Source organism: Macaca fascicularis, chromosome 7, assembly GCF_037993035.2.
Source record: "Macaca fascicularis isolate 582-1 chromosome 7, T2T-MFA8v1.1".
Taxonomy (NCBI): Eukaryota; Metazoa; Chordata; class Mammalia; order Primates; family Cercopithecidae; genus Macaca; species Macaca fascicularis.
This window is the reverse complement of record NC_088381.1, coordinates 139,413,873-139,441,166: the sequence shown is the minus strand read 5'-3', so window position 1 is coordinate 139,441,166 and position 27,294 is coordinate 139,413,873. Positions and strand designations below refer to the sequence as shown.

At 38.8% G+C, this 27,294-nt stretch overlaps 1 protein-coding gene across 46 annotated transcripts in view; it reads right to left on the bottom strand.

Annotated features, from left to right (window-relative positions):
- Positions 1-27,294, bottom strand: part of SIPA1L1 (signal induced proliferation associated 1 like 1) — a 409,504-nt gene that overhangs the window by 180,893 nt on the left and 201,317 nt on the right. For all 46 annotated transcript variants that reach the window (XM_065548978.1, XM_073997672.1, XM_073997682.1 and 43 more), the window contains one exon: positions 25,164-25,225. Coding sequence is in view for 17 of the 46 variants with exons in the window: in XM_073997682.1 (XP_073853783.1) it covers positions 25,164-25,179 (16 nt within the window). In the remaining 29 variants the exon portion in view is untranslated. The remainder of the gene's footprint in view (positions 1-25,163; positions 25,226-27,294) is intronic.

The following is a 27,294-nucleotide window of genomic DNA, read 5'->3' as shown; positions in this document are numbered from 1 at the left end:
GTTCAAGTGAAACTTGAAAGTGAAAGGAAGAGTCACAGGTGTCTCATTTAAAATCAAAAGCTAGAAATGATTAAGCTTAGTGAGGAAGACATGCTCAAAGTTAAGAGAGGCCAAAAGCTAGGATGGTACCAGTTAGCCAAGTTGTGAATGCAAAGGAAAGGTTTTTGAAGAAAATTAAAAGTACTACTGCAGTGAACACATAAATGGTAAGAAAGCAAAACAGACTTAACTGCTGAGATGGAAAGTTTTAGTGTTCTGGAGAGAAAGAAGATCAAACTAGCCACAACATTCCCTTAAACCAAAGCCTAATCCAGAGCAAGGCCCTAACTCTCTTCAATTCTACGAAGGCTGAGAGAGGTGAAGAAACTCAGAAGAAGAGTTAGAAGCCAGCAGACATTGGTTCATCAGGTTTCAGGAAGGAAGCTGTCTTCATAACATGAAAGTGCAGGCTCACCAGCAAGTTATCCAGAAGATCTAGCTAAAATGATCGATAAAGGTGACTACACTAAACAACAGATTTTCAGTATAGATGAAACAGCCTTCTCTTGGAAGAAAATGTCATCCAGGACTTTCATAGCTACAGAGGAGAAATCAATGCCTGGCTTCAAAGGTTCAAAGAACAGGTTGACTCTTATTAGGGGCTAATGCAGCTGGAGATTTAAAGTTGAAGCCAATGCTCATTTAAAATCTGAAAATCCTAGGGTCCTTAAGCGTGCTTTAAGAAAAATAAGAAGTCTTAATTTTTACAAAATGTGCTCATTAATCACTGGAAGAGTGAAATTTTTTTTAAATTAGGAATATGTATTGAGAGCCTTTAAAATGCTTACTTACTTTTTCCCCCAGTTATTTTATTCCTATTTTTTAAGGAAACAATTCAAAAGACAAAATTCTGTGCAAAAAAATGTTCATCACAGCATTATTCAGGATAGCAAGGAGCTATAAACAACCTAAATGCTCCCAAACTATGCTTATAGCAATAAATATTGTAAAAAGCGTGGCAGCCCGAGTGCAGCAGATCAGGGGAACAATAAAGAAATTCCCAAAACCTCACCAAAACATTTTATAAAGAATGAAATCACAGGATGTTGTAGTTTGTGAACTGTTATCTTTTTCTATCAATATAGAAGTCAACAACAACAATGACAATAAGCCCTCTTTATACAGAAGGTCACCTGTGGGAAGTGTTACTCAAGAATGCTGAGAACATCTTTGGTTTCACAGTGGGGCAGAACTGACAGGGAGCTAAGACTGAAAGCAACAGAAAAAGAACATCTTTTCTCACCAGCCTACATCAGAAAAGCAGATACATTTTTTTAACTTTCTTTTATTTTTTATTTTTAAGTCTGTGGTGTTTAAGTTACACGATTTTCTTTAAGGTCATCTGCTTTTAAATTCAATATCATGGCTTCATGGGTGCAAAGAAAGCAATAATACTGTTTAAAAATAAACAAGGCATCTAAACTTCCTTAAGTTAACAATTGAAGGTTTGAACACAGTGAAGCCAAGGTTCAATACCAAGACATTAATTTGTTCAGGAAAAAAAAATACAGTATCTTAAACAGAAAAAAAATCTCTAAACTACCTTTGCTGAACAGAAATAACGTTATCAGTACCATGTTCCTACAAACTAACAGAAGATGCTGCAGGTCATAAATATTAGGAAAGAAGACTTTTTTCTCTCATTTTATATTAATCCTTCGTACATTTGAAAGGACTGAATGGAATATTCCATTCAGATAGGCCAAAGCTCAAAGTCTGTAACTGGATGAAGGTATGAATTTCAAACACAAACCACAAGCTGAAAAATAGTCTGTCTCTAGTTACTTTATATAAAACACTGTGCTAAGGTCGCAATTTTAAAAAGCTGACAAGAATTGCATTTATTCAATGAATCAATGAGTTCTACACTAACAGCTAGGTTACATACATTCTGATATTTGTTCTCTATATAAAAAAAAAAAAGAATTGAATATGATGTAGAGGAGAATTGAATATGATGTAGAGAACAATACAATGGGATCTTTGAAGCACACAGATCTATAAAATGGGTGCAGGCCAAGGAAAAAGTCTCCTTCCCTACACATTCCTGGCATATTTTCCTTTGTTTCAGAATATCAATTCATAGGTCTGTTCAAATTATACTGTTAGCATTTCCTAAGAAAAAAATAAGCTCTGAAAAACATGGCTTTCCTATCTTGACATCCAATGAAAACATTCAACTAATACCCTATTTGGTTGACTGAGGTAAGGAGGAAGAGAAGAGAGGAAAAAAGAATGCAGAAGCAAAATGTTTTTTCCTCTTCTGTCATTACTGTTTTTAACTTAATATGTCTCAAAGTGTTTAGCTCCATGGTGATGGGAGCAGGCGAAAAATATAGAAACACTGAAAGAACAAATTCCCCCAGAATATTTCAGGGTTCCTAACGCAAAGCGTACTGTGCAATTATAGAAACATACAAGTTGAAAATAGATTCTTATAACTTAGTAATGGTGGAAGATGAACAATCTTTCCTAATAATAGCTTTCAAAAATCTGCTACATTCACCCCACCAAAAAAGCTGAGCCAGATTTCGATTTGATTTTTAAAAAATTATTATCTCCCAGTATAAAGAAAATAGAAGAAAACGACGTATTCATTGTTTAGCAGGGTGGATTTCAGCGGGGGAGACCCTGCCCTCCAGAGTGACACTGAGCAGTATTTGGAGATATCGGCAGTCTGAACTGAGGAGGCGCTACTGGCATCTCATGGGTAGAGGCCGGGGATGCAGCTGAAAACATGTAATTCCACAGCCCTTCACAACAAAATTATCTGACCCCAAATGCCAGAGTCCTAAGGTTGAGATCCTCATTTAGAAATACTTTCAACACTGAAATGTGCAGATTTATAATCACCCAAGTTCCAAAACACAGTCCCTTAGGTCAAAGGAAGGAAGGAAGGCTCCAAGGCACTCTGCAGTCGCCACAGACTGATGTAAGAATGACTGAACTTTCATACTAAGGATACAAACTCAAAAGCTGCTGCAGGAGAAAAGTTCAACCATTCAATAACTTACAAGCTTAAAAAGAAACAGGGCATGGGAAAATACATTTATAAATAAACCTAAAATTTTAGCTAACATAAAATCAGTAAGATAACCTATTAAATGAAGATAATATCAATGATATTCTGTACCTTTTGTGGTAGTAATAATAGCTATGGTACAATTAATTTCCACTTACTGGTTCTTGCTTGCTAAAACTTTCAAGATCTCAAAGTTTTAACTAAATGCCTTAGGATACATTTATTCTTTACTACTATTAATAATATTTTCTAGCCCCTGTTATGTGAACGGTCCTAAAGCCTGGGGAAAGGATGGCAGGTACAGCAATCAAAACCATCACTCTTGAGGGGCTTACGGTCTAGTAGGGGAGAGTGAGAAGAAGCAAAGCAATAAACAAGATAAAGGTCAAATGGCTGGAAGTGCCGTCCAGAAAATTAAAATATAGTAATATGATCAAGAGTGGCTGGCTGTCTGGCTGGCTGCTTTCAACTGATTTGGTCAAGGAAGGCCTCTTTGTGAAGAAGTCATTTAAAATAAGATGACTAAATGTCATGAAGGAATCAGGAACACAAAGCATGAATGTTCTAGGCAGAGGGAAGAGCAAGTGGAAAGACTCTGGGACAGGAGCAAACAGCATGTCCAAGGTAAAGAGCGCCAATGTGGCTGGAGGGGAAAGGGAAATGACCCTGAAAAGAAAAGATAGATGGTGTGGGGCTGTGAAGAAGCTTGGAGGGCCTGGTATGGTGTTGGACTTTAAGAGCAACGTGAAAGGTTGCAGGTTCCACATCCCTGTCTCATGACATAACCCAGCTCAACATCAAACCAGCTTGCATTAAGGTGGGATCAGCAGAGATGCAGAGAAGCAGACAGAGTTGGACACTTTTGGTGGTAGAGCCAGCAAGGCATACCGATGGATTCGATGTGATTAAGAAATATGTTACTGATGGATTTAGAAAGAGATGAATCAGTGATAACTCCTGAATGCTTAACTTGAACAACTGGACAGATGATTCTCCCAAGGAATTCCAAGTGAGACAGAAACAGGTTTAAGGACTATAAATAGGGAGAGTAGCCATCCTGGTTTGCCCAGGAAGAAGGGGTTTCCTAGAATGTGAGACTTCAGTGTCAAAACCAAGAAAGTCCCAGGAAACAAGGATGAGCTGATTACCCTAGGCACACATCAAGGTTTTTGTTGTTTTTCAGCTCACTACAGCCTCGAATTCCTGGGATCAAACGATCCTCCCACATCAGCCTCAACTGATTTGGTCAAGGAAGGCCTCTTTGCAAATAAGTCATTTAAGATAATATGACTAAATGACTAAATGTCATGGAGGAATCAGCTACACAAAGCATGAATGTTCCAGGCAGAGGGAAGAGCAAGTGGAAAGACCCTAGGATATGAACAAACAGTGTGTCCAAGGTAAAAAGTGCCAATGTGGCTGGAGAGGAAAGAAATGACCCTGGGACTAGCTGGAACTAGCTGTAGCTGGGACTACAGGTACATGCCATCATGCCCAGCTAATCTTTATTTTTTGTAGAGACCGAATCTTGCTTTGTTACTCAGGCTGGTCTCAAACTCCTGGGCTCAAGCAATCCTTCTGCTTCAGCCTCCCTAAGTGCTGGGATTGATCACAGTTCTTCGCTGACTGTATTAAATTAGCGATGTCTAATTGGACATAAATGTGGATGTATCAGAAAAGCAACTGGAAATACAAGTCTGAAGAGCTGGATAAAGAGTTAGGAACAAGAGAGGCATACAGAGGATATTTCAAGTCATGCAACTAGATAACATCGCTTCGAGAGGGAAGAGAAACCAGCCCAGAACAGAGCTTTCTTTTTCACAGATAATATACTGAAAGACATCTGCCTCAGTCTGGTTCTTCATTAACACACTCACTGCCCTTCAGACTTGAGACTCCATGTTTTGACTCTCATTTTCCAGATCTTACCAGAAAATCAGAAACACAAAGTAAAATGCACATTTCAGGTGTTTTCAGTGAGCTAACAAACCGCTTTGCTTAAAACTTCAGCTCTGACTACTCCACACTATACCCGTTCTGAGCTCCTCTCCTGAGAGTCACAGAGAAACCCAGCTGCATAGAACAAGTTTATTGTCCATCATTTCCCTTTGGCTTTTTTAACTTAAAAAAAATTTTTATTTTTTTGAGACAGTGTCTCACTCTGTCACTCAGGCTGGAGAGCAGTGGGGTGATCACAACTCACTGCAACAAACTCCTGGGCTCAAGTGATCCTTCCACCTCAACCTCCCAAGTACCTGGGACTACAAGTCCACACACCACCACACCTGGCTAATTTTTTTGAAAATTTTTTTGTAGATACAGGATCTCGCTGTGGTTTCCAAGTCTTGGTTTCAAGTGATCCTCCTGTCTCAGCCTCCCAAAGTGTTGGGATCACAGGTGTGAGCCACCACACCTTGCTCCCTTTGCCTTGTCCAAAGTTTCTTTGCAAAGAAATCCCACTATTGCTACAGCCAAATGACTGGCCTCATTTTTCCTATTCCCAAGCAGTACTACTTCCCCCCATTTCTAATTATCTTCAGCAAGCATGACCGTCAACTCCCACAATTAAAAAAACCAAACTCTCACTATTGAGGAAGAAATACAGAAGAAATGGAGTCAACAAAAACTCTCTGAGGGCAAGTTTCAGTTGAGAGGGTCCCACTGGTCAGCACATTCAGAGTCTAACACCCTTTGCTTCAACTTAACTGGGTACATTGGAATTTATAAAAAGGAACAATTACCAGAGTGACCCAACAGATGGCCCATTAAACTCTGGGATTCGTACAATGTGTCTGGTGACCTATTTCAAGGAACTGGATAGAAACCTCCCAATTGGCCAACTTGTGATTAAAAATACGAAATGTTTGCAGCTGACCTTCAAATCTAACTCTTTCTGGCCAATCTAGGCAGAAACAATAAGAGAATAAATAAGACATCAGAAATAATCAGAAGAGATCCTGGGACTTGGATCCTCTGCTGTCAGTAGAATTACTTGGTTCACATATGGGATAGCTCCTCTCTGTGAGGGCAAGCATCATGGCTAGGGAGAACAAGAAATCTCGGCATTGAAAAAAGAAAAAAAAAGGTAGTCTCTTCCCTAGATGATAAAGTGAATGAAAAGGCAGAATTCCAGAGACAGGTAATCAATGGGAATAAATTGCACCTACTAATCCCGATCTACTGATAGATGGATCTGTCACTGTGGGCCCCCTGGAAGGCCAAGGGAGCCACCAAGGTCACCCTTGAAAAACGCATTCCAAATCTTTCTCCAGCACTTAAAACCACTTAAATGCTGAATTATTTTAAACTCGTATTAAGTTTAATAAAAGTGAAGCATTTTTATCATATGTAAGGAAAACAGAAAAAGCAGACTTGGGTTTAAAATTATAAACAATAATAGTAACCTCTGAATTGATAAGGCTTAATTGCTCATGGTCAAATAAACTTTAAGCTCTATCTCACTATATAAGCATGCCTTTTCATTTCACTTTCTTTATTTTTTTTTGGAGACAGTCTAGACTGGAGTACAGTGGAGCCATCCCAGCTTACTGCAACCTCTGCCTCTCAGGTTCAAGTGATTCTTGTGCCTCAGCCTCCCAAGCAGTTGGGACTACTGGCGTGTGCCACCTGCGCTCAGCTGGTTGTTGTATTTTTACTAGAGACAGGGTTTCACCATGTTGCCCAAGCTGGTCTGGAACTCCTGGCCTCAAGCAATCTGCCCGCCTCGGCCTCCCAAAGTGCTGAGGTTACAGGTGTGAGTCACCACGTCTGGCCTCATTTCATTTTTAGACTAAATACCACATTTACTTTCTTAAGAATATTAGAAATGTAAACATCCTAATGTAAATTATACTTAAAACACCTATTTTCCTGTTGATTCAAAGTTGATAACTACATTTTAAGGCACATGTAACATATTCATAGGCACTGATTTTATCTGATATCTAAATACCTCCTATGATCACCACACTCCTCCCCACAAGGATATAAATAAAAAATATACTGGTGATAAAAGACAATTTATCTTTCAAAGTTATTTCAAATTTTGTAAATGATAAAAATTTAGTAAATAAAACGCTGACAGCAGACTTCATTACACAGTTGAGTTTAAAGACTTCTGATCTTACACTTAAGCAAAATTAAGCTATATCCCCCCATATTTAATGGATACTAAGTAGCTCATGTTTGCCTGAAAGAAATACATAATTCAATTTGAAAAAACATTTAAATGCCTTGGTTCATCTTCATTCCAATGAAATCACTAAACAATGCCTCACATAACCATTACGTTTGCAATAAGGCATTGTTCATAGTTTCATAATTTAATTATCTGAAAATAATCACTAGTTGGTTCCTGCTCAAAAATAAAATGTGTTCTGTGATGCCATCACAGCTTTAGAAGAATAAGCAGAGCTACTGAATAAGAGAGGCAAGCAATTCTTGTGCCTCAGCCTCCCAAGTAGTTGGGACTACTGGCGTGTGCCACCTGTGCTCAGCTGGTTGTATTTTTACTAGAGACGGGGTTTCACCGTGGCAAACAAAGATGGGATAACAGACGTTGGTTTGGGTGAAGAAATGGAATGAAAAACCCAAGACAGGAATCTTGAAGTGTAGCTCACCAGCATTTGTTGTTTAAGGAAAGGGTCTGCTCTGGGTAGAGTAGCAAGTTAGAGAGTCATTCTACTGTCCACATTGTGGAAGGAAAGAAGCCCCCCAAAGGAATATTTGAAAAAAAAAATTATTCTAGAAAATTAATACAATCCAAAGTTACTTTCAGGTCAGGCACAGTGGCTCATGCCTGTAATCCCAGCACTGTGGGAGGCCAAGGTGGGCGGATCACCTGAGGTAAGGAGCTTGAGACCAGCCTGGTCAACACAGTGAAACCCTGTCTCTACTAAAAATATAAAAATTAGCCAGGTGTAGTGGCACACACTTGTAATCCCAGCTACTTGGGAGGCTGAGGCAGGGGAATCGCTTGAACCTGGGAGGTAGAGGTTGCAGTAAGCCGAGATTGTGCCACTGCATTCCAGCCTTGACAGAGCAAGACTCCATCTCAAAAAAAAAAGTTATTTTCATATTAAGTTACAAATCTATCCAATAATGAAATATAAGACACATATGAACAAAAAATGAAAATTACTCAATTAGTTCATTCATTCAAAAACATTTTTTGAGTTTCTAACATATAACATTCTATAGAATTTCTAAAAATCAGGACAAACAAGTTACTACCATCAGGAGCTAAAGAGCTATTAGGGGAGCTCTTTACACAAAAATTACATAGGGTACAAGGCAATAAGCATCACAATATAGTTCTGACAACTATGCTTCTGGCTGGGTTTGGAAATTGTGGCATGAAAACAATTGAGAAGAGGTGTAATCCCATGTGGAGGAAAAAAAGAAAACCAATCCTCAATCTTGGGTGACTACACAAAAGGAGCAAAAAGAAGTGGGACAATCAACTCCTTCAGTAGGCCTTTTCACTGACCCTCACTAGATCAAGTGAGATGTCCATTCCTTCCAAAGAGGTCCAAGGAAGCATCCATTCAAAGGACTTTCCATGCTTTACAGTGACCTCTTTTAGGACAGAGACCATGTCTCATCAACTTGTATAGCTTCAGATACCAACACAGTTAGTCATATTGTACCTGCTCAATAAATATTTGATAAATAAGAATTCACTTAAAAAGGAATTCATTAAAACCAAATTAATGCAGGCCGAGCACGGTAACTTGAAGTCAGGAGTTCGAGACCAGTCTGGCCAACATGATGAAACCCCATCTCTACTAAATATACAAAAATTAGCTGGGCGTGGTGGCATGGACCTATAATCCCAACTGCTTAGGAGGCTGAGGCAGGAGAATCGCCTGAACCTGGAAGGCGGACGTTGCAGTGAGCTGAGATTGTGCCACTGTACCTGTACTCCAGCCTGAGAGACAGTGCGAGACTCCATCTAAAAAAAAAAAAAAAAAAAAAAAGGCAGAAAGAAGAGAGTAAAAGAGAAGAAGCTATGTTCGCAAAGGTAGAAGAGCCAACGGGAAAAAGCAACAGGTAACTGCTTGGGAAAAGAGGCAGAAAACAAACAGAAAAATGGGAGTAATGCAGTAACGTCACAAGCACAGGAAAGCTTAATATGTAGATTGAACACTGTGAACTTAACAAATAGGAGCTCACAAAATTATAGGGCTTTAAGAGCAGAAGCCAGTGTAAAAAAACCTAAGCATGTGACTTTTTCTCTCTCTCTCTCTCTTTTTTTTTTTTTTTTTTTTCCCTGAGACAGGGTCTCGTTCTGTTTCCCAGGCTGGAGTGCAGTGGCACAATCCCAGCTCACTATAGCCTCTCGAACTACTGGGCTCATCTTTTGCAACAGCCTGGAACTACAGCCATGTGCTACCAATCCTGGCTAATTTTTTATTTTTTGTAGAGGCGGGTTCTCACTGTGTTGCCCAGGCTGGTCTCAAACTTCTGGACTCAGGCAATTCTCCCACCTCAGCCTCCCAAAGTGCTAGGATTATAGGCATGAAACACCATACCCAGTCAAATATGAGACTAAACAGTGAAACACTGAATACTTTTTTCTTAAGACCAGGAGTAATGCAAGATGTCCATTTTTAGTACTCCTACTTAGCACTCCACTGCAAGTTCTAGCTAGTTCGATGGGCCAGAAAAAGGGGTTTTAAAATGTATAAAGATGGAAAAGGAACAAATAAAATTGTCATTATTAACAGAATCAATCATGATCACATACAACAATTACCTACGTACACATACACACGCACACACAATTAGAACTAGCAATTGAATTTAGGAGGTTTGCAGGATATCAGGTCACAAACAGCAATTGTATGTATACTAGCAAGTGAACAACAAAATGGAATTTGAAATACAATACTTAAGAGGATCACAAAAAATCCAGTATATCTAATGAAAATCTGTATCTAATGAAAGATGTATAAAACATCTATGTTGAAAACTACACAATACTGCTGAGAAGTGAAGACGTTCATGAATGGGATATTCAGTATTATTAAAATGTCTATTCTCCACAGACTGAAAAACAGACTCAATGAAATCCCAGTCAAAATCTAATTGGCTTTTTTTTTTTTTTTTAATGACAAATGATTCTAAAATTTACAGGGATATTCAAAGAATCTATAATATACAAAGCAATTAAAAGGCAAGAATGAGGCTGGGTGCAGTGTCTCATGCCTATAATCCTAGCATTTTGGTGAGCCAAGGGAGGAGGACTGCTTGAGTCCAGAAGTTTGAGACCAGCCTGGGCAACATAGTGAGACTGCACCTCTACAAAAATAAAAATTAACTGGGCGGGCGTGGTGGTGTGTATTTGTAGTCCTAGCCACTTGGGAGGCTGTGGCAGACAGATCACTTGATCCCAGGGATTCAAGGCTGCAATGAGCTATGATCATGCCACTGCACATCTCTAAAATTAAAAATTAAAAAATATATAAAGTTAGAGAACTTAATTACCTGAGTCGAAGCCTTTACAAAGCTACAGTATTCAAGACAGTATATAATTGACTTAAGAACAAATAGACCAGTGGAACAGATGAGACTCACACGTATATAGTTGACTGATTTTTAACTAAGAACTAACCCAGCTCAATGGGAAAAGAACAGAATTATCAACAATTGGTACTGGATAGAAAAAGGAAAACAGTGCAAGTAAACCTTAACAGTTATTTCTGTTCATCTCAAAAAAAAAAAATAGAGATGTTTTATCAACGTAAAAGTAAAAGACAAAACCCTAAATCTTCTCAGAGTAAACATGGGACAATATCTTCCCAATATTGGCTAAGCAAAATTTCTTAGGCAACACATGGTACAGCATTAACCATGAAAAAAAACCCAAGCAATTGAACTTATTAAACTTTTTATTCATCAAGAGACATTGTTAAGAAAACGAATAGGCAAGCTACAGACAAGGAAAAGTATTCATAAAATACATATCTGACAAAGAAATCATATCTAGAATACATATATAATCTTACAAATCAGCAATTAAAAGACAACAACGATCATTTAGAAAAACAGTCAAGACTTCCAAAAGACACTCTGCAAAAAAAAAAAAGGTACCGACCACATGAATGGCTAATCAGCACATAAAAAGATGATCAAAATCGGTCATCAGGAAAGAGCTAATTAAAATCATAATGAGATACTATTAAACACCCAGCAGAAGAGCTAGAAGTTTGTTTAAAAACTGACAATACCAAATACTGGTAAGAAATGTGGAGCAACTGGAACCCTCATGAATTGCTGGTGCAACTATAACATGACATAACCATTTCAGAAAAACAGTTTGGCAGTTTCTTACATAGTAAAATATGCATCTATCCTATGACCTAATTGTTCTATTCCTAGGTATTACCCAAGAGAAATGAAATTTCGTGTCCACAAAATGACTTGTACAAGAATGTTGATAGCTATTTTATTCCTAACAGCCAATAGTCAGAAACCCAAATCTTAAAGGACAACTAAGATCTTTGCATTTTATTGGATATATATAATACCTAAATTTAAAAAGAACTTTAAGAATTAAGAATAAAGATATAAAAGAGTGATGGGGTAATTTTCCCACTCCTTCACTTTTTGTGACATACTAGAAGCAAGAAGAGAGAGAATGGAAAAGATCTGAGAGTGGGTAGGGCAGTGGGTGCTGGAGAGGATAGGAGAGAGCCTGAGAAGATTTACAAAGAAAAAGCATGAAGAGATGAGGAAGGAGGAGTGAGTGGAATGACACAATTAGACAATTCGCATCCCAGAGAAGATGAGAGGGACTGGCAAAGACAGAACAAAGAGGTTAGCTACAGAAAAGAGTAGGACTTCATAAAAGTTGAGAAACATATAAAGTTAAGAATGGAACACAGAAGAAATGAAGGGGCACAGTGGATCATGCCTGTAATCCCAGCACTTTGGGCCAAGGCTTGATCCTAGGAATTCCACACCAGCCTGGGCAACATAGCAAGACAAAAACAGAATGGGAGGGGTGGGGAGGGGAGGAAAAAAAAGCCAGGCATAGTGGTGCACGCCTAACTACTCGTGAGGCTGAGTGGAGAGGATGGCTTGAGCTGGAGCCCAGGAGTTCAAGGCTGCCAGTGAGCTACGACTGTGCACTGTACTCCAGGCTGGGTGATAGAGTAAGACCCTATTTGTAAAAAAATAAGAATACAGAAATGAAGGAGTCAGGGGACTGGGAAGTAAGTTTACTCTCTAGCAGACTGGATCCATGGTCATGCCATTGATTTCTTCCCATCCCTTAACCCCAAAGTCAGTAAGTTATCACTGATCCTTAGGTGTTTTACAATTCCTTTGTGCCATCCAATGGCAAATATATGGAATGGGGAGCCTTGAGCTATTACTGTGCAATGGCTACAATACTTATCTAAAAATAATGAGAGAATAACTGGCACTAGAATCTCTGTTCTGAATGATATATGCATTATGTCAACATACCTTAATGTTTCTGCTGCTGTTGTCAGAGACAGAGTTTCACTCTTTCACCCAGGCTGGAATGCAGTAGCATAATTATAGCTCACTGCAGCCTTGACCTTCCAGACTCAAGCAATCCTCCTGCTTCAGCCTCCCAAGCAGCTAGGACTACAGGTGTGTGCCAACATGCCCAGCTAATTTTTATTTTTTAATTATTATTTATGTAGTGATAGGGTCTCACTATGTTACCCAGGGTGGTCTCAAACTCCTGGGTTCAAGCAGTCCTCTAATCTTGGCCTCCCAAAGTGCTGGGATTATAGGCATGAGCTGCCACATCCGGCTGAGATTAACTTTTATAGAAAGAAACATGCACTGGCCCATCTGTTTCCTGCTCTTTGAATGACTTGTTTTGCTACTTTTAACAAGTAACTATGCAGTTGGGTCTTTATTTACTTATCCTTAAAGTGGAATTGTTATAGATATAATGAACATTAGAATCCTTACATTAGTCAATTATTCTAAAAATGAAACATGCCTTCTTGGTTAATGTACTCATTATAGGCAGAACTTATCATTTAATAAATGATCCATAAAGGAGCTAACTTACCTCACATGGAGCAGCAAATTATTCTCACCAGAAGGACAGAGAAAAAATTATCTTCCATGTAGCATAAATAAGTTCTTTTTTTTTTTTTTTTAAAGATGGAGTCTCGCTCTGTTGCCCAGGCTGGAGAATCTTGGCTCACTGCAGCCTCCACCTCCTGGGTTCAAGCAATTCTCCTGCCTCGGCCTCCCGAGTAGCTGAGACTATAAGCGTGCGCCACCACGCCTGGCTAATTTTTTTTTTAGTAGAATTGGGGTTTCACCATGTTGGCCAGGCTGATCTCAAACTCCTGACCTCAGGCAATCTGCCCGCTGGGACCTCCCAAAGTGCTGGGATTCTAGGCCTGAGCCACCCCGCCCAGCCAGCATGAATAAATTCTGATTAATGCATTACAGCTTGGCTTTCTTTCCACTGTATATTTGAGTACTTTTTTAAAACACTACATGATTTTGCCCTAATTTCAAACAATGTAATGTCTAAATAACCGTCTCTCTTGAAGGAGGAAAATTCTGTTCTAAGAGTCAGAATGTTTTCAGCAGAGTGAAACAAGTATTTCCCTTGTCACTGTATTCTTTTTCTCATTCAGCAAAGACATCACTTCCATGACAAATGACACAACCTTTTTTTGTTAGTCCTATAGCACATAACTATAACACAGCCCTTTTTATTTAGTTTTAAATTTTTTTTAATTTTATTTTTCATAGAGATGCGGTCTTGCTATATTGCCCAGGCTGCTCTTGAGCTCCTGGCCTCAAACAATCCTCCCACCTCAGCCTCCCAAAGTGCTGGGATTATAGACATGAGCTACCACCAGACCTAGCTGTACTTAAAAAAATCCAAAATTCCTAAAAATAAATTTTGTGAATCAGTTCTATCAGCTTTTCATGGTATTTTGATTTCAGTATATACTGGAAATGAAGGAATGGACATTAACTCAGAAATGTACCTCTAATCAGGCAGTCTTACAACAGAGGCAGGATCAGCCCAGCTCTTCCCCTCAGAGGAACTAGCTGCTGACAGCAAGCGATTAGTGTTCTGAAACAATTCCAAGGGGCTTGTCAATGTAAACTATCGGCTGCTATAAGAAATGTCAAATCTCCATGATAAGATATTTTTAAAGCTCCCCACCAGAGTCAACATAGGTTTACTATAAAATGCGAGAGAGCATTTCTGATGAGGAATTGCTGCCAATGCCGAAGCATTTCTCAGCTGCTTCCAAATGTGGATGGCATCGTCCCACTGGATGAGGCGCCTGCTCAGATAATGTCTTGCACAGAAGCAGCTTCGCTTCACCCCTAGGGTGTTGCTGACAATACAGACAATAGTTCGCTTTCTAGCTACAGTAATAGATTTAATTACTTGGCTATTTTGGGAGACGGAGGAAGGAAAGGCCCCCCCTCCAACTCTTCCTGCAAATTATATTTCCTGTAGTCCAGGTCACACATCTCTCCATGAGAAGAGCTTTTCAGATCAACACACACAAATTGAAATGCCTGAGGGCAATGAGTTAAATCACAAAACAAAAAGCATTATTCTATATAACAGCTCGACAAAGGCTACAAAATCCATCTGTCAGAGAAATAGTCCTCTCTGAATAAGAAGTTAGATTTAGACTCTCTGGTCAGTTATTTTTCATGTGGCCAAGAACTTCATGGTCACTGCCAAAAGAAATTTATTGCCATATATAAAGGGCAGTGATTCTTCAACTTGCAAATATTATGAAATACCAGCAACTCATTTTAATGCAATATATGTCATATTTGTTCAGCGTGCAAATAGTTTTCCATTGGAAAAGTTCCAAGCTGGCCTAATCGAGAAATAGCTATTCTCTGGAAACACTATTGTCAAAAGCAGCCATTTCACCAATGGAGATCACGTACTGAATGGAGAATATTTACACTAGGCCACACAAGCAACGAATAATATAGTAAAGACAATACTCTCCTCCATTTCTGACACTTCTACAGCTTATGAGACAGTGTTTTTGTATTCATTATCTCATTTTGGAAAACTGGCCAAGGAGCAGGAAGGACTGTAGAGAGCATCCTTGAATGGGGTGTGCACTGACTGTCCTCCAAACAGAACACATGGCTTTATAAAGGTCACAGGAAAAACAACGCAGCTCTCTGCTCTCAGAGGAAAAAACTAAGGAAATCAAAATGAGTGCATCTTCCCTTGTGCTGAAAAACATTTGAGAAATACCAAGAAGCTACTCTGTAGACCACTGTGTTCTCCCGGATTTGAAAGCAACCCTGCATGACTGCAGTTAATGATGTGCACATTTAATAAACACCATCGAAATAAACAAACAAAAAAGTCTGAAGAACAGACTGCAACTATTCAAGGAATCAGATTTTGTTTCTTTCTCTCCTTTTTCTTTTCTTCAGTCATTTATCAAGCACTGAAACAGAAATGGGACTATTTTGCCATCTTGTATCCAAAAACACCAGAAAACAGACACAAACTCCAAAAAGCACCATGACCCTGCCTCTATTACAACCTTAGGAAGATGGTGAACTTGACAATGAAGCTTAGAGACCAGACTTGGCAATAAGGACAGAGAGATGTGAAATAGCAAACTAAAGAAGGCAGAAGAGACACACACTCAGGAGTCCAGATCCCAATCTGCCAGACTACACACATTTAACTGCCTTCCTTGCAAAGGATCATGTCCCTGTGCACCAGGTGGAAAGATTATTCCTAAAGCAATTATTCCAAGCTGTGGCTCCATACCACCTCTAGAGGACTCCAAGAATCTCAAGGAATTTGGTAAAATTTCAGAACAAAATTTTATTTCAGCTAATTTATGGAAGACTGAAGAAAAAAAAAAATGTAAGAATAGTTAGATATCAGCTCACTGGGACCAATTCTTACCTTAAAACCTGAAGGGAAAATAACTTCTCACCGCTTTTAAGAAAAAGGGAGATCTTAGTTTATAACAGTAGGGAAGAAGGTTCAATTATTAAAAATAAAAACTGTTCAAATTATTTTATACCCTCTTCACAGAACTGATGAAGGAGGAATTCATCTGGTAGGAAATTAGAAAGGAGAGAGTGAGCCTTTTTTTCCTCCTGCAGTTAACAAATCAGCAAGTCAGTCAAACTCTTAACTGACTATACATTATAAAAACAAACACTGACAAGCTAGCTATTGCTCAAACGCCATCCTCAGACCCTGATGAAAAAAATGGCAGTTACCTGGTCTAATTCAGGGTCACACGAAAACAGCTACAGGAGCAGTGGCAGATTTTACTTTTTAAGACTCTCTCATTTTCTTCCCAAATCTGGCCCACCACTTCATTCTTTACCTGAACTTGATTTTTACTACCATTCTCCACTTAGAAGAAAGTAAAACTACTCTCTCAAGAAAAAAAAAAAGAGAGAGAAAGAAGGAAATGAAGATGCAGGGAAAAAAGCCCACTCTGAAGCAATGAGAAGGAGGAATGGGAGGCCAACTGAAAATACTTTATCTAAATCCTCTGAAAAGAGATTACACCAGAATTACTCATCTAAAACAAAAACCTATCAATCTGTCTGTGTAGAAGCAGTAAACTTAGCCAGGCTCGGTGGCTCACACCTGTGATCCCAGCACTTTGGGAGGCTGAGGCGGGTGGATCACCTGAGGTCAGGAGTCCCAGACCAGCCTGGCCAATATGGTGAAACCCCGTCTCTACTAAACAAAATATCAAAAATTAGCCGGGCCTGGTGGCACACACCTGTAATCCCAGCTACTTGAGAGGTGGAGGTGGGAGAACCGTTTCAACCCAGGAAGTGGAGGTTGCAGTGAGCCAAGATCGTGCCACTGCACTCCAGCCTGAGCAACAGAGCAAGACTCTGTCTCAAAAATATAAGTAAATAAATAAAAGAAATAGTAAACTTAACAGAATCAGTAGCACATGGATGAAGAGATCATGTTGTAACTTGGTAAGAATCCAAGAAGTAAATAAACAGGGATGTCACTACCATTAGAGCTGAGAATAGGTAACTGAAATAAATCTAATGAGAGCCATGCAAGAAAACCAACCCATGCACAACCCTAACATTGTGAATAAAAGAGTTCAGAACTACTGCATATGATCATACAAAATCTAAATATCCCATAAAGAAAAATAGGCAAGAAAGAAACAACTGCTACTTATTAATATTTTTTAACAAGTAAAAATTTGCCTATTGCTTCCTTCAGGTATTTAAATGCTAAAATCTCAATGTGATGCTTAAAATTAAAAACACATTACAATACCAGAGAATCAAAATTTGAGCATTTTCCAACAATACAACATTATAATTTAAAACTTGGCAATATCTGCCTAATTTAAATCAGTCTCTCAATGGAAGGTACTGCAACTGCAGAAGTGAAATCCAGCAAGCTACTGTTGTATAACCAAAAGATCTTCCAACACAGTGCTATGTTTTTGCTAACATTAACAGCTGCTGAAACACATTCTTTTAAAAATCATTTTCTTCCAGGGGTGGAGTTTCCAAAAGAATTCCAGGCTAAAATCTAAATAGACACTGTTCCAAAACTGAATGATACCACAAAATGCAGACTTCCTTTAAAACAACTTTTACACTCTTTACTTGGAAGAGAGGGCAGAGGACAAAGCTCTCATCATTTACTCTGTTTATACCACAATGGCTTCAAGACAGCAAACTGTGGGGATCATCAACTGACCAACTGGTTGAAGTGCATTACTGCTCATAGAGAAAGCTTCTGTTAAGCATAGACACTTAAAAGAAGCCCACTGGAAGTTAAGAGGGCTGTGGCATACTAAGTTATCCTGAGCATCAGAGAAGGAAACCAGCAAACAAGTGCTCGGAAGCCATCAAAATCGCACAAAGGACAACTACTTTCAGATCCAGGGAGATGACTGTTGCTTACATAAACCTTTGTAGTGTAATGATTTGAAAGCCAGACTTTTTTTTTTTTTTTTTTGAAAGTTATTGTAAGTTGAAGGATGAGAGAATGTTAGTGGAATAATCAGAGACCTTAGCACAGAATTCCTTAAATTTTACAATGTAGCATTGTTAAGTTACCGGAAGTTGCCATAGGATGGCGAGGCAACAGACAGAAGAGGAGGGACATCAGATACGATGTAGCAGGGGACAGATATACTATGTTAAAAACCATTTTTAAAAATCTAGGAGGAAGCCTGTAATCCCAGCACTTTGGGAGGCCGAGACGGGCAGATCATGAGGTCAGGAGATCGAGACCATCCTGGCTAACACGGTGAAACCCCATCTCTACTAAAAAAAAAAAAAAATACAAAAAACTAGCCAGGCGAGGTGGCGGGCGCCTGTAGTCCCAGCTACTCGGGAGGCTGAGGCAGGAGAATGGCATGAACCCGGGATGTGGAGTTTGCAGTGAGCTGAGATCCGGCCACTGCACTCCAGCCTGGGCGACAGAGCAAGACTCCGTCTCAAAAAAAAAAAAAATCTGGGAGGGACCGGGTATGGTGGCCCATGCCTGTAATCCCAGCATTTTGTGAGGCTGAGATGGGCAGGTCACTTGAGGCCAGGAGTTTGAAAACAGCCTGGTCAACATGATGAAATCCCTTGTCTACTAAAAATACAAAAAAAAAAAAAAAGAAAAAAAAAGAAAAAATTAGCTGGGTGTGGTGGTGCATGCCTGTCATCCCAGTTACTCGGGAGGCTGAGGCAGGAGAACTGCTTGAACCTGGGAGGTGGAGGTTGCAGTGAGCTGAGACTGTGCCACTACACACCAGCCTGGGTGACAGAACGAGACTGTCTCAAAAGAAAAGAAAAAGAAGAAAACACACAACAAAACAAAACCTAGGAGGGATTCTGAGATTCAGTTATCCCTTCATAATAACTACATGCAGCTTCTGATGACTTAACTTTCTTATCTTTCCATCAGAAGAGCAGAAGTCATTTCTTTTAAAAGTATGTTATCATTCTACTCTTTCTATATAGCAGCTCATTTTATATTATCCCTTCACTTAACAATCAAGAGGAAAATTCATGCTTACATAGAGAAACATGCCTGGCATAAGAAAAACCTTCCTAAAAAAATCAGTGGAAACAGAAGTTAACCAGAATAGGGCAGTTACTCCTTCAAGAGGTGCTTCGCTTTCTTTCATCTTATAATAAAATGAACACAGCTAATAAATACTTCCAGTTTAGAAGACATTAAGTCTAACACACACCATACACAGGTATTTAAGAGTTTCTGGCTGCCATCATCTCCAGCCAGTCCCTTATTAATCACTGGCATTGGGTCCCCCTACCCATTCTCAATGGTGTGCTCTGTGTTCTATGAGAAGCTATTATTAGCCGATGTTAGTAATGGCCACTTCTGGATGGTAAAATGATAGATGGTTTTCATTTTTGTCTTTATGTTTATCTGCATTTTCTACTTGTTTTACTAGTATGTATTATTTTTGTAACAGTTATTTTTAATATTTGTTGAGAATAGCGTATTAAATGAGATTTTCCTTGATGCTTTGAACAAATACAACTGAATGTTATTCCAAGTGATCGTCACAATACTACTAAAGGATCAAATTACAGTAACAATGAATGCTGGATCTTGGCCTAAATCTTTATGATCAACAGACTCTATACACATGCAGAACAGACGAATGCACATTGGCTTCTCCATCTTTAAATTGAGACCACTGCACAGTTATACAATGGGGATACCATCAAATTTAGGGAAGGAGCCAAATATTCGGATAGAAATAGTGACAGATGGTCTCTCTGCACACACTGTTTAGAAAAGCTTTCCATTTTACAAAGGGGACAGCTAACTCCATAGGCCAGACTAATTTTATTCAATTGGTTTGAGAAGGAAATTTTTTTTAAAAATGAGGGTGGGAAGCTTTCATCAGGGATTACCATTCATTCACAAAATTAGGAAAGCATCTGTTACTAGATAGAATAAGATATAATCATGCATAAAACTCCTTTAGATATTTTCCTACCCATTAAGAACTCTAGAAGTCTTGATTGAGGTCTTACAGCACTGCACCCACAAACAAAAGATATTTGCTGCCATGATACCAGAGTTAATCTAGAAGTCATAAAGTATTGTTAAATTCCCACTAAGGTCAACCTTTCATGTCCCTCCATTTACATATCGGCTAATGACCCAATTATTTATACAAATGCAAACCAAGGGTAATGAGGTTGGGTGATTTGTTTTTGGTACTAAGGCATGATCTCTTGGCTTGCAACCAAAAGAGATTAAGTGAAAGGTTAACTGGGTACTAAGCAAGTTCTGGGACAAACAGGATCACAGTTCTTAGTGAACTAGTACTCTTTTCTTATTTTTATTTTTGTAGAGATGGGGTCTCACTATATTGCCCAGGCTGGTCTCAAACTCCTGGCCTCCAAGCAATCCTCCCACCTTGGCCTCTCAAAGTACTGGGATTACAGGCATAAGTCACAGCACTCAGCCAAACTGGCACTCTTTGTAAATACAGCCTAAATCCCTAACATGAAGGTTTTTGTAATTTATATTAGGGAAAAGATATTCACCTACCCACCTAATGAGGAATTTTATCAAGGGTACTGACTGATGAAATATTTTACCAGTCAGTTTTTTAGAAACTCACTCTAAAGTCTTTCAATTTAACTCAGCATACGTTCTAACAATTTTATAATTTGAATATGTGATTTTTGACAACTCCAAAATGAAAGTGGCAAGGTCTGACAAACAGCAATGCCCTATACTAACAAAGACAACCTGAATCACAAGCATGTGCACATACAACCACAGACACAAAATGGCAGTTATGCCTTCACAACACAAAATTACACAGTGAGCTGTGGCTTTCTTCTACTTACTGCCAAAGACGCATTCCTCTGAGATGCCTGCTCACATATATTCCAACATGAAAATAAGGGTTTATTCACATATTAAAAAGCCAACTCACTTTACAAGTTGAAAATCTGGCCCTTTTTTGCTGCTGAATGAATACATTTGCTTGTCCTTTTTCTCTTTAGAGCAGACACAGTGCTGGGAGAGAAGTGCTGGTAAAGATTCCTAATAAACTATCAGAAAAAAATGAAAAAGGGTAGTTTATCTAGGAAAAGTCTGCATTTTACATCTATTCCTAAGTGACTTATAAATGCCTGCAACTTTAGAATATAATTATTTTAAAGTTTTGTTATAAATAAATTGAGACAATGCAAGAAAACTTTTGATTTCTTAAAAATAAATTGAAACACTGTCAGCTTACTACTTAGTAAACACACACAAAAAAATGACTTTCACCCACTTCATTGCCAGGTACCCTAACAGGTCTCAATAAGTCTACTGACCCAACATTTTGAGAAAGGGAAGAGAGGAATATCAAATTTCCATTCTAAATACTGAGATACTGATTGTGAGACTAGTTAGGAGGAAGCAAAACAGATACAATATACATTTCCAGGATTTCCCCTGCCTCCACCGCCCTGTAGAGGTTAAGCAGAGGCTGCAGATGGCAAGACAGGTCTGAAAGGTCTGGGTGGAGAAATAAACCGGAGCTGGAAGACAGGCCACACTTCCTACCTTCTCACAAAGGAAAATAGTATGGGAAGCATGGAGGAATCTTCTAAAACTGACCCATGAGATCTGAACTGCTTACAAATGTCAAATATTCCACTGCTTTTCATTCTATCCAGGGAAAACATTTACTTTCATGAATGTATATGTACCCTCTATAATACTTTTAAAGACCAAGTATCCTTTTCTAATTCTCTCAATCACAGAAGAGTAAAAAACGTTTAGTAGCATTTCGGATAATTTGTGCCAATTTAGATGATTCATGTAGTATTGCTTTTCCAGACTAAATGGTCTATGGCCAGTGCTTTCAAGTCAACAAGGGTGCGGAGAGCAAGACCTAATTACAGATCTGAGTCAGTGTCTAGAAGCTCCCTCAGCCCAGGGGGCCATTCCCCACAAAGGCAGCATTTCATCTGGCAGTATAAAAACAAGCCAAGTTTTTGTACTGCTTTTCACATTTAAGCAAGTCCTTTTGTATGCCTTTAATATATATACAAGTCCTTTCATATATAAGAAAGAAGAAGGCTCCATTCCACAAGAAACAAACAAAAAAGAGTAATATCAGTTCACTGAATTGATTTTTCAAAGAAAATTTTCAATAGGCTTTTCCCCTTAAAACCCAACTATAGCACTCAGGTTTTTTTTAAAAAGAAAATGCACACAAAACATTATACAACAAAAAATGCATTCACAAAGTATAAGATCTTCAAACAGTTTCAACAAAAGATGTTGTTTTCCTTCCTGTAACATGGATATAATATGTATAAAGGGGAAAAAATCTTTTGAGTTCACTTTTTTCCAACTGTTAAACATTTCAGTAAAAATGGCACACAGAAAAAATTTTTTATCATATTGTTGTAAATTTTTCTCTGATACTTTATCAGTAATTAGGTTCCCAAGTTGAAAGGATTAATGATTTTTGAATGGAACTGACTCAGTTTCATAGAGGCAACATTGTAAACAAGAGCAAAGGGTAATATGACTCCCCCAATAGTAAGGGAATTAGTTTTTTGAATGCAAAAGTTAAATGACTTAGGATTCATTTCAGGCCAGGCATGGTGGCTCATCTTTGTAATTCTAGCACTCTTGCAGGCTGAGGCGGATGAAAAATTACCCAAACTTGGTGGTTCATCACACCTGTATTCCCAGCTAACTGGGAGGCTGAGGTGGGAGGATCACTTGAGCCAGGGAGGTCGAGGCTGCAATGAACTGAGATTGCACCACTGTACTCCTGCCTGGGCAACAGAGTGAGACCCTGTCTCAAAAAACAAAACAACTATAACAAAAGCAAAAGCAAACAAAAAAAAGATACATTTCACACAAGAACAAGATACAAAATGATCCCTAAGACCCAAAATTGGGTCACAAAGGACATAAGGGCACAACAAAGATTTCCAAGGAGGCTCCCAGATGACTGAGGTACAGTACTATTTCAGGGTGGAACCTGACAGCCAGTTCTTAGGAGTAGATCCCTCTTCCATACTACCGCTGCTAGTACAAAGTAACACAGTGACAAACTGACAAATTTAGAAAAAAAAAAAGAAAAGAAAAAAAAAAAAAGAAGAAGTAAATTTTGTAGGCATAATGGAGAATTCTCACAATGCAGAAAAATGATGCCAGAAGCAGCATTTGGACTACAGAATGAATAGAGCTATTTAAATGAAACAGCAACCAACACACTCTGAAAAGCTCAGTTGATCTGTAAGTATCCTGCACATTCCACACCTGCACAGGAGTGTAGAAGTAGCTACAGAGAGTGAACTCAATGGCAGGCCAATTACCAGAGAAAAGTGCTTTGTATTAGTAGATAAGACAGAAAGCTATCAGCATGTTGGTTCAAACTCATCGACCATTCAAAATCTAAAACATTCTATCACAGATCACTAGGATATCTAATAATAGATCTTTTCACAAGTGCCTAAGAACAGATTTATAGCCTCTTTCAGTGATTCTCAATTTATTCTAAACTCCCTTATGATTTTGAGTAATAAATGCACATGGCATCTACATTTACAAAGTTACTACATTACAAAGTAATGTAGTTTGTAATGTAGTTACAAAAGTAACTACATTACAAAGTTAAAGAGCATCCAAAAACCATATAGTACATATGTGGGAAGAGCACAAACAAATGCATGGGAATAATAAAGACCAAAACCAGGATACGGGTTTCTTGGGGACAGAGAAAGGGAAGTGCTGTTAGGGAGAAATATCCTGGGTTTTTAAATGTTCAATGGAATTGGTAAACATTCAATTTCTCTATAGAGGTGTTGAGGAGAGGTAACATGGATTTTGTTTTTCTGCTAATCAAAAAGGGAGTAAGGATATTTGTGTGATGCCTTATATGCTTTTCATATTTGAAATATTCCTACTAATTTTTCAAGAACGAAAACAAATAAGGAATTAGAAGGGTATAGGACTGTCCTAAGAAAACACAAAGAACAAGTCTGCACTGCCAAATATGCACCTACCTATACAAATGGATGATTTTGCCGGTATCCAAGACCCTTTTTAGCATTCACAGCCCAAGGTGGTTGATTAGGAGGCAAAACCTTCTGGGGGAGTGGGGGGTGGGGAAGAATCTGAAAGTGATATATTTTATTCTCATGTCTTTGAATACTAAATCACTACCTGCTAACTGTTAAGAGTGAAGAGTATGCCAGTCAACACCAACACACTCTGCCAGTTTAATTTAATGGTATTATTTTGCCTTGCTTTGCAATTACTCCCACATTTCCCTAGGGAGAAACTAATGGATTACTAAAAATAAAATGGAGATTAAGTGAATCACTTAGGCTGTTTTGGCTCCTAACTCAAACTGGCTTAAATAAAAAGGAAATGTATTGGCTCAAATGCTTGGACATCAGAGAAAGGGCAAGCTTCAGGGCTGGTTTCCTTGTGATTCTGGACTCTCCTCCACCCTGTGTGGCTTCTCACTCAGTCCGGAAGCCAGAATGCTGCAGCTACACCAGACCTCACACCAGCATACAACAACATCCAGAAGAAAGAGGCAGCTCTGTCCTAACCATGAGAAGCCTTCTGCCAGAAGCTCCAGGCAAACCCACATTGGAGCCACGCTGGGTAGAACAGGATTACAGGACCATCTCTGAAACTATCCCCCTGGCCAGGTGACACTCAGCACTCACTGAGGTAGCCAGAGTTCATGAGTCAATCATGGACAAGGCAGAAATGAGACTGCTCCTAATCAGGGCGAGCTGTAGTCAGTTCTTCAACCCCGTAACATGAGGAATAGATGGGATGCATAATATGGATCCAACCCTAATGTTCACTAAGTACTATTTACAGGGAATGGACTGAGCAATACTGTATCAGAATACGAAACAAATCACTATTACACTGTATTTGTATATAAAGCTATAGATTCAAAAAGCAGATAACAAATGAATTCATCTCTTTAAGAAAAGCAGATTTTTAAAAATTTTGTTTCTATATTTTCATTTCTCTAATTAGAAATTTAAACACAGAAAATCAACACTTTGTAAAGCAGGTAGGTCATAGGAAGTACAGCGTAGTACTTACTATATTCTTGTGCCATGGCTACTGAAATTTAGACAACAGCATCCACACCAATAAGGTATAATCTGAAACAAAATTAGAAAAAAAAAAAACTGTTTAAGTGCACAACAAATTTCACTAAAATAACAATAGCTGCATAATTTTCACAAGTCTTTGTTCTAGAAGAGGCAAAACAGCCTTTCTAAGGTAAACAGTTGCTTTTAAGTTAGACATTGGAGAAAAATGTCTGTAGTATTATAATATTTCTAAATATTTTTAAGGTCACACGCATCTTTGTAGAGCTGACCATAACCAACCAAAACAAACAAAATACCTTTTTATCAAGTACTATTGACCTGGACTGCTATTTATAAAGCTGAAACAAAAAGGGGGAAAAATAGAATTGTTATTTTTCTTTTTTTGAGATGGAGTATCGTTCTGTCACCCAGGCTAGAGTGCAGTGGCATAATCTTGGCTCACTACAACCTCTGCCTCCCAGGTTCAAGCAATTCTCCTGCTCAGCCTCTCGAGTAGCTGGAACTAGAGGTGCGTACCATCACGCCCAGCTAATTTTTGTATTTTTAGTAGAAACAGGGTTTCACCATATTGCCCAGGCAGGTCTCCAACCCCTGACCTCAGGTAATCCACCTGCCTCGGCCTCCCAAAGTGCTGGGATTAAAGACGTGAGACACTGTGCCCGGCTGAAAAACAGTTATTAAACAGACCTCAAAAATCACGTAGTCTACTCACTACAAGACACAACTAACCCGTTCAATCCAATGCAATTTAAAGCTAGATAAATCAGCTTCGATTTCTAAATTCCTTAACTTGAAGATCTGAGGAGACAGTTCTCAGGATAAAAAATTGCAAAAATATGATTCCAATATTTGACACTGCATCATCTTACTTAGTAAAAATCTATGAATATTCAGCACACCATGGAGTGCTGAACAAACACACCCACATAACCTGAGATTCTTAAGACCCTGAAATTGCTTTTAATATTCAAAAGGGAAAGAAAATAGCCAGTACAATGGCTAACGCCTGTAATCCCAGCTACTCTGGGGGCTCAGGCATGAAAATCGCTTGAACCTGGGAGGCAGAGGTTGCAGTGAGCTTGTGCAACCCAGAGGTTGCACTGAGATTGTGCTGCTGCACTCCTCCAGCCTGGGTGATAGCGTGAGGCTCAGTCTCAAAAAAAAGGGAAAGATAAGAACTCTGTCCTTATCCAAACCTCAGGCCACATAACTATATAACAAACCACACCTTCAATTAAGAGGGACTGAAAAACATAAAAATCTAACTAAGCTTTAAGACAATGAGGCTTCCAGGTAGTATTATGACAAGGCTGAGGATCACTGTCCATGTATCCAACAAATACAGTGCCTAACATCACTTGCCTTAGTGTGTGTGAGATTCAGCCATGTTGCTGTATTCACTATAGTTAATAAGCTTTTCAAAAAAAATTTTTAAAGCATTAAAAGAAGAAAAGTGGAAGCCTCAAAACAGAAGGAAATATTTGCAATACATATATCTACCAAAGGACTCCTTACAAATTAATATAAAGAACTCCTTACAAATTAATAACAGGGCTGTGCACAGAAGCTCGTATCTGTAATCCCAGCACTTTGGGAGGCTGAGGCAGGAGGATCGCTCGAGCCCAGGAGTTTCAGAACAGCCTGGGCAACATAGCAAGACTCTGTCACTATAAAAAAAATTAAAAAATAAAAAAAAATTCAACATCTTCCTCAGTTTAAAAAATAAAAATAAATAAAAATAAAAAATTAGCCGGCACGGTGGCGCGCACCTATAGTCCCAGCTATTTGGGAGGCTTAAGCAGGTGGATCACTTGACCCCAGGAGTCCGAGGGTGCAGTGAGCTCTAATTGCATCACCACATCCCAGCCAGAGCAAGACTCTGTCTCTGGGGGGAGAAAACAAAGAAGAAAAAGACAAGCCACCCAAACAGAATATAAAAATGGCTAATAAGCATATTAAAAGGTGTTCAACTTCATGCATCACCATGGAAATACAAATTAAAACTACAATGAAATAAAATTACATAATGATGAAAATGGTTGAAATGTTAAAATCTGACAACACCAAGCCTTAGGATGTGCAGCAATTCAACTCTCACACCATGCTGATGGGAATAT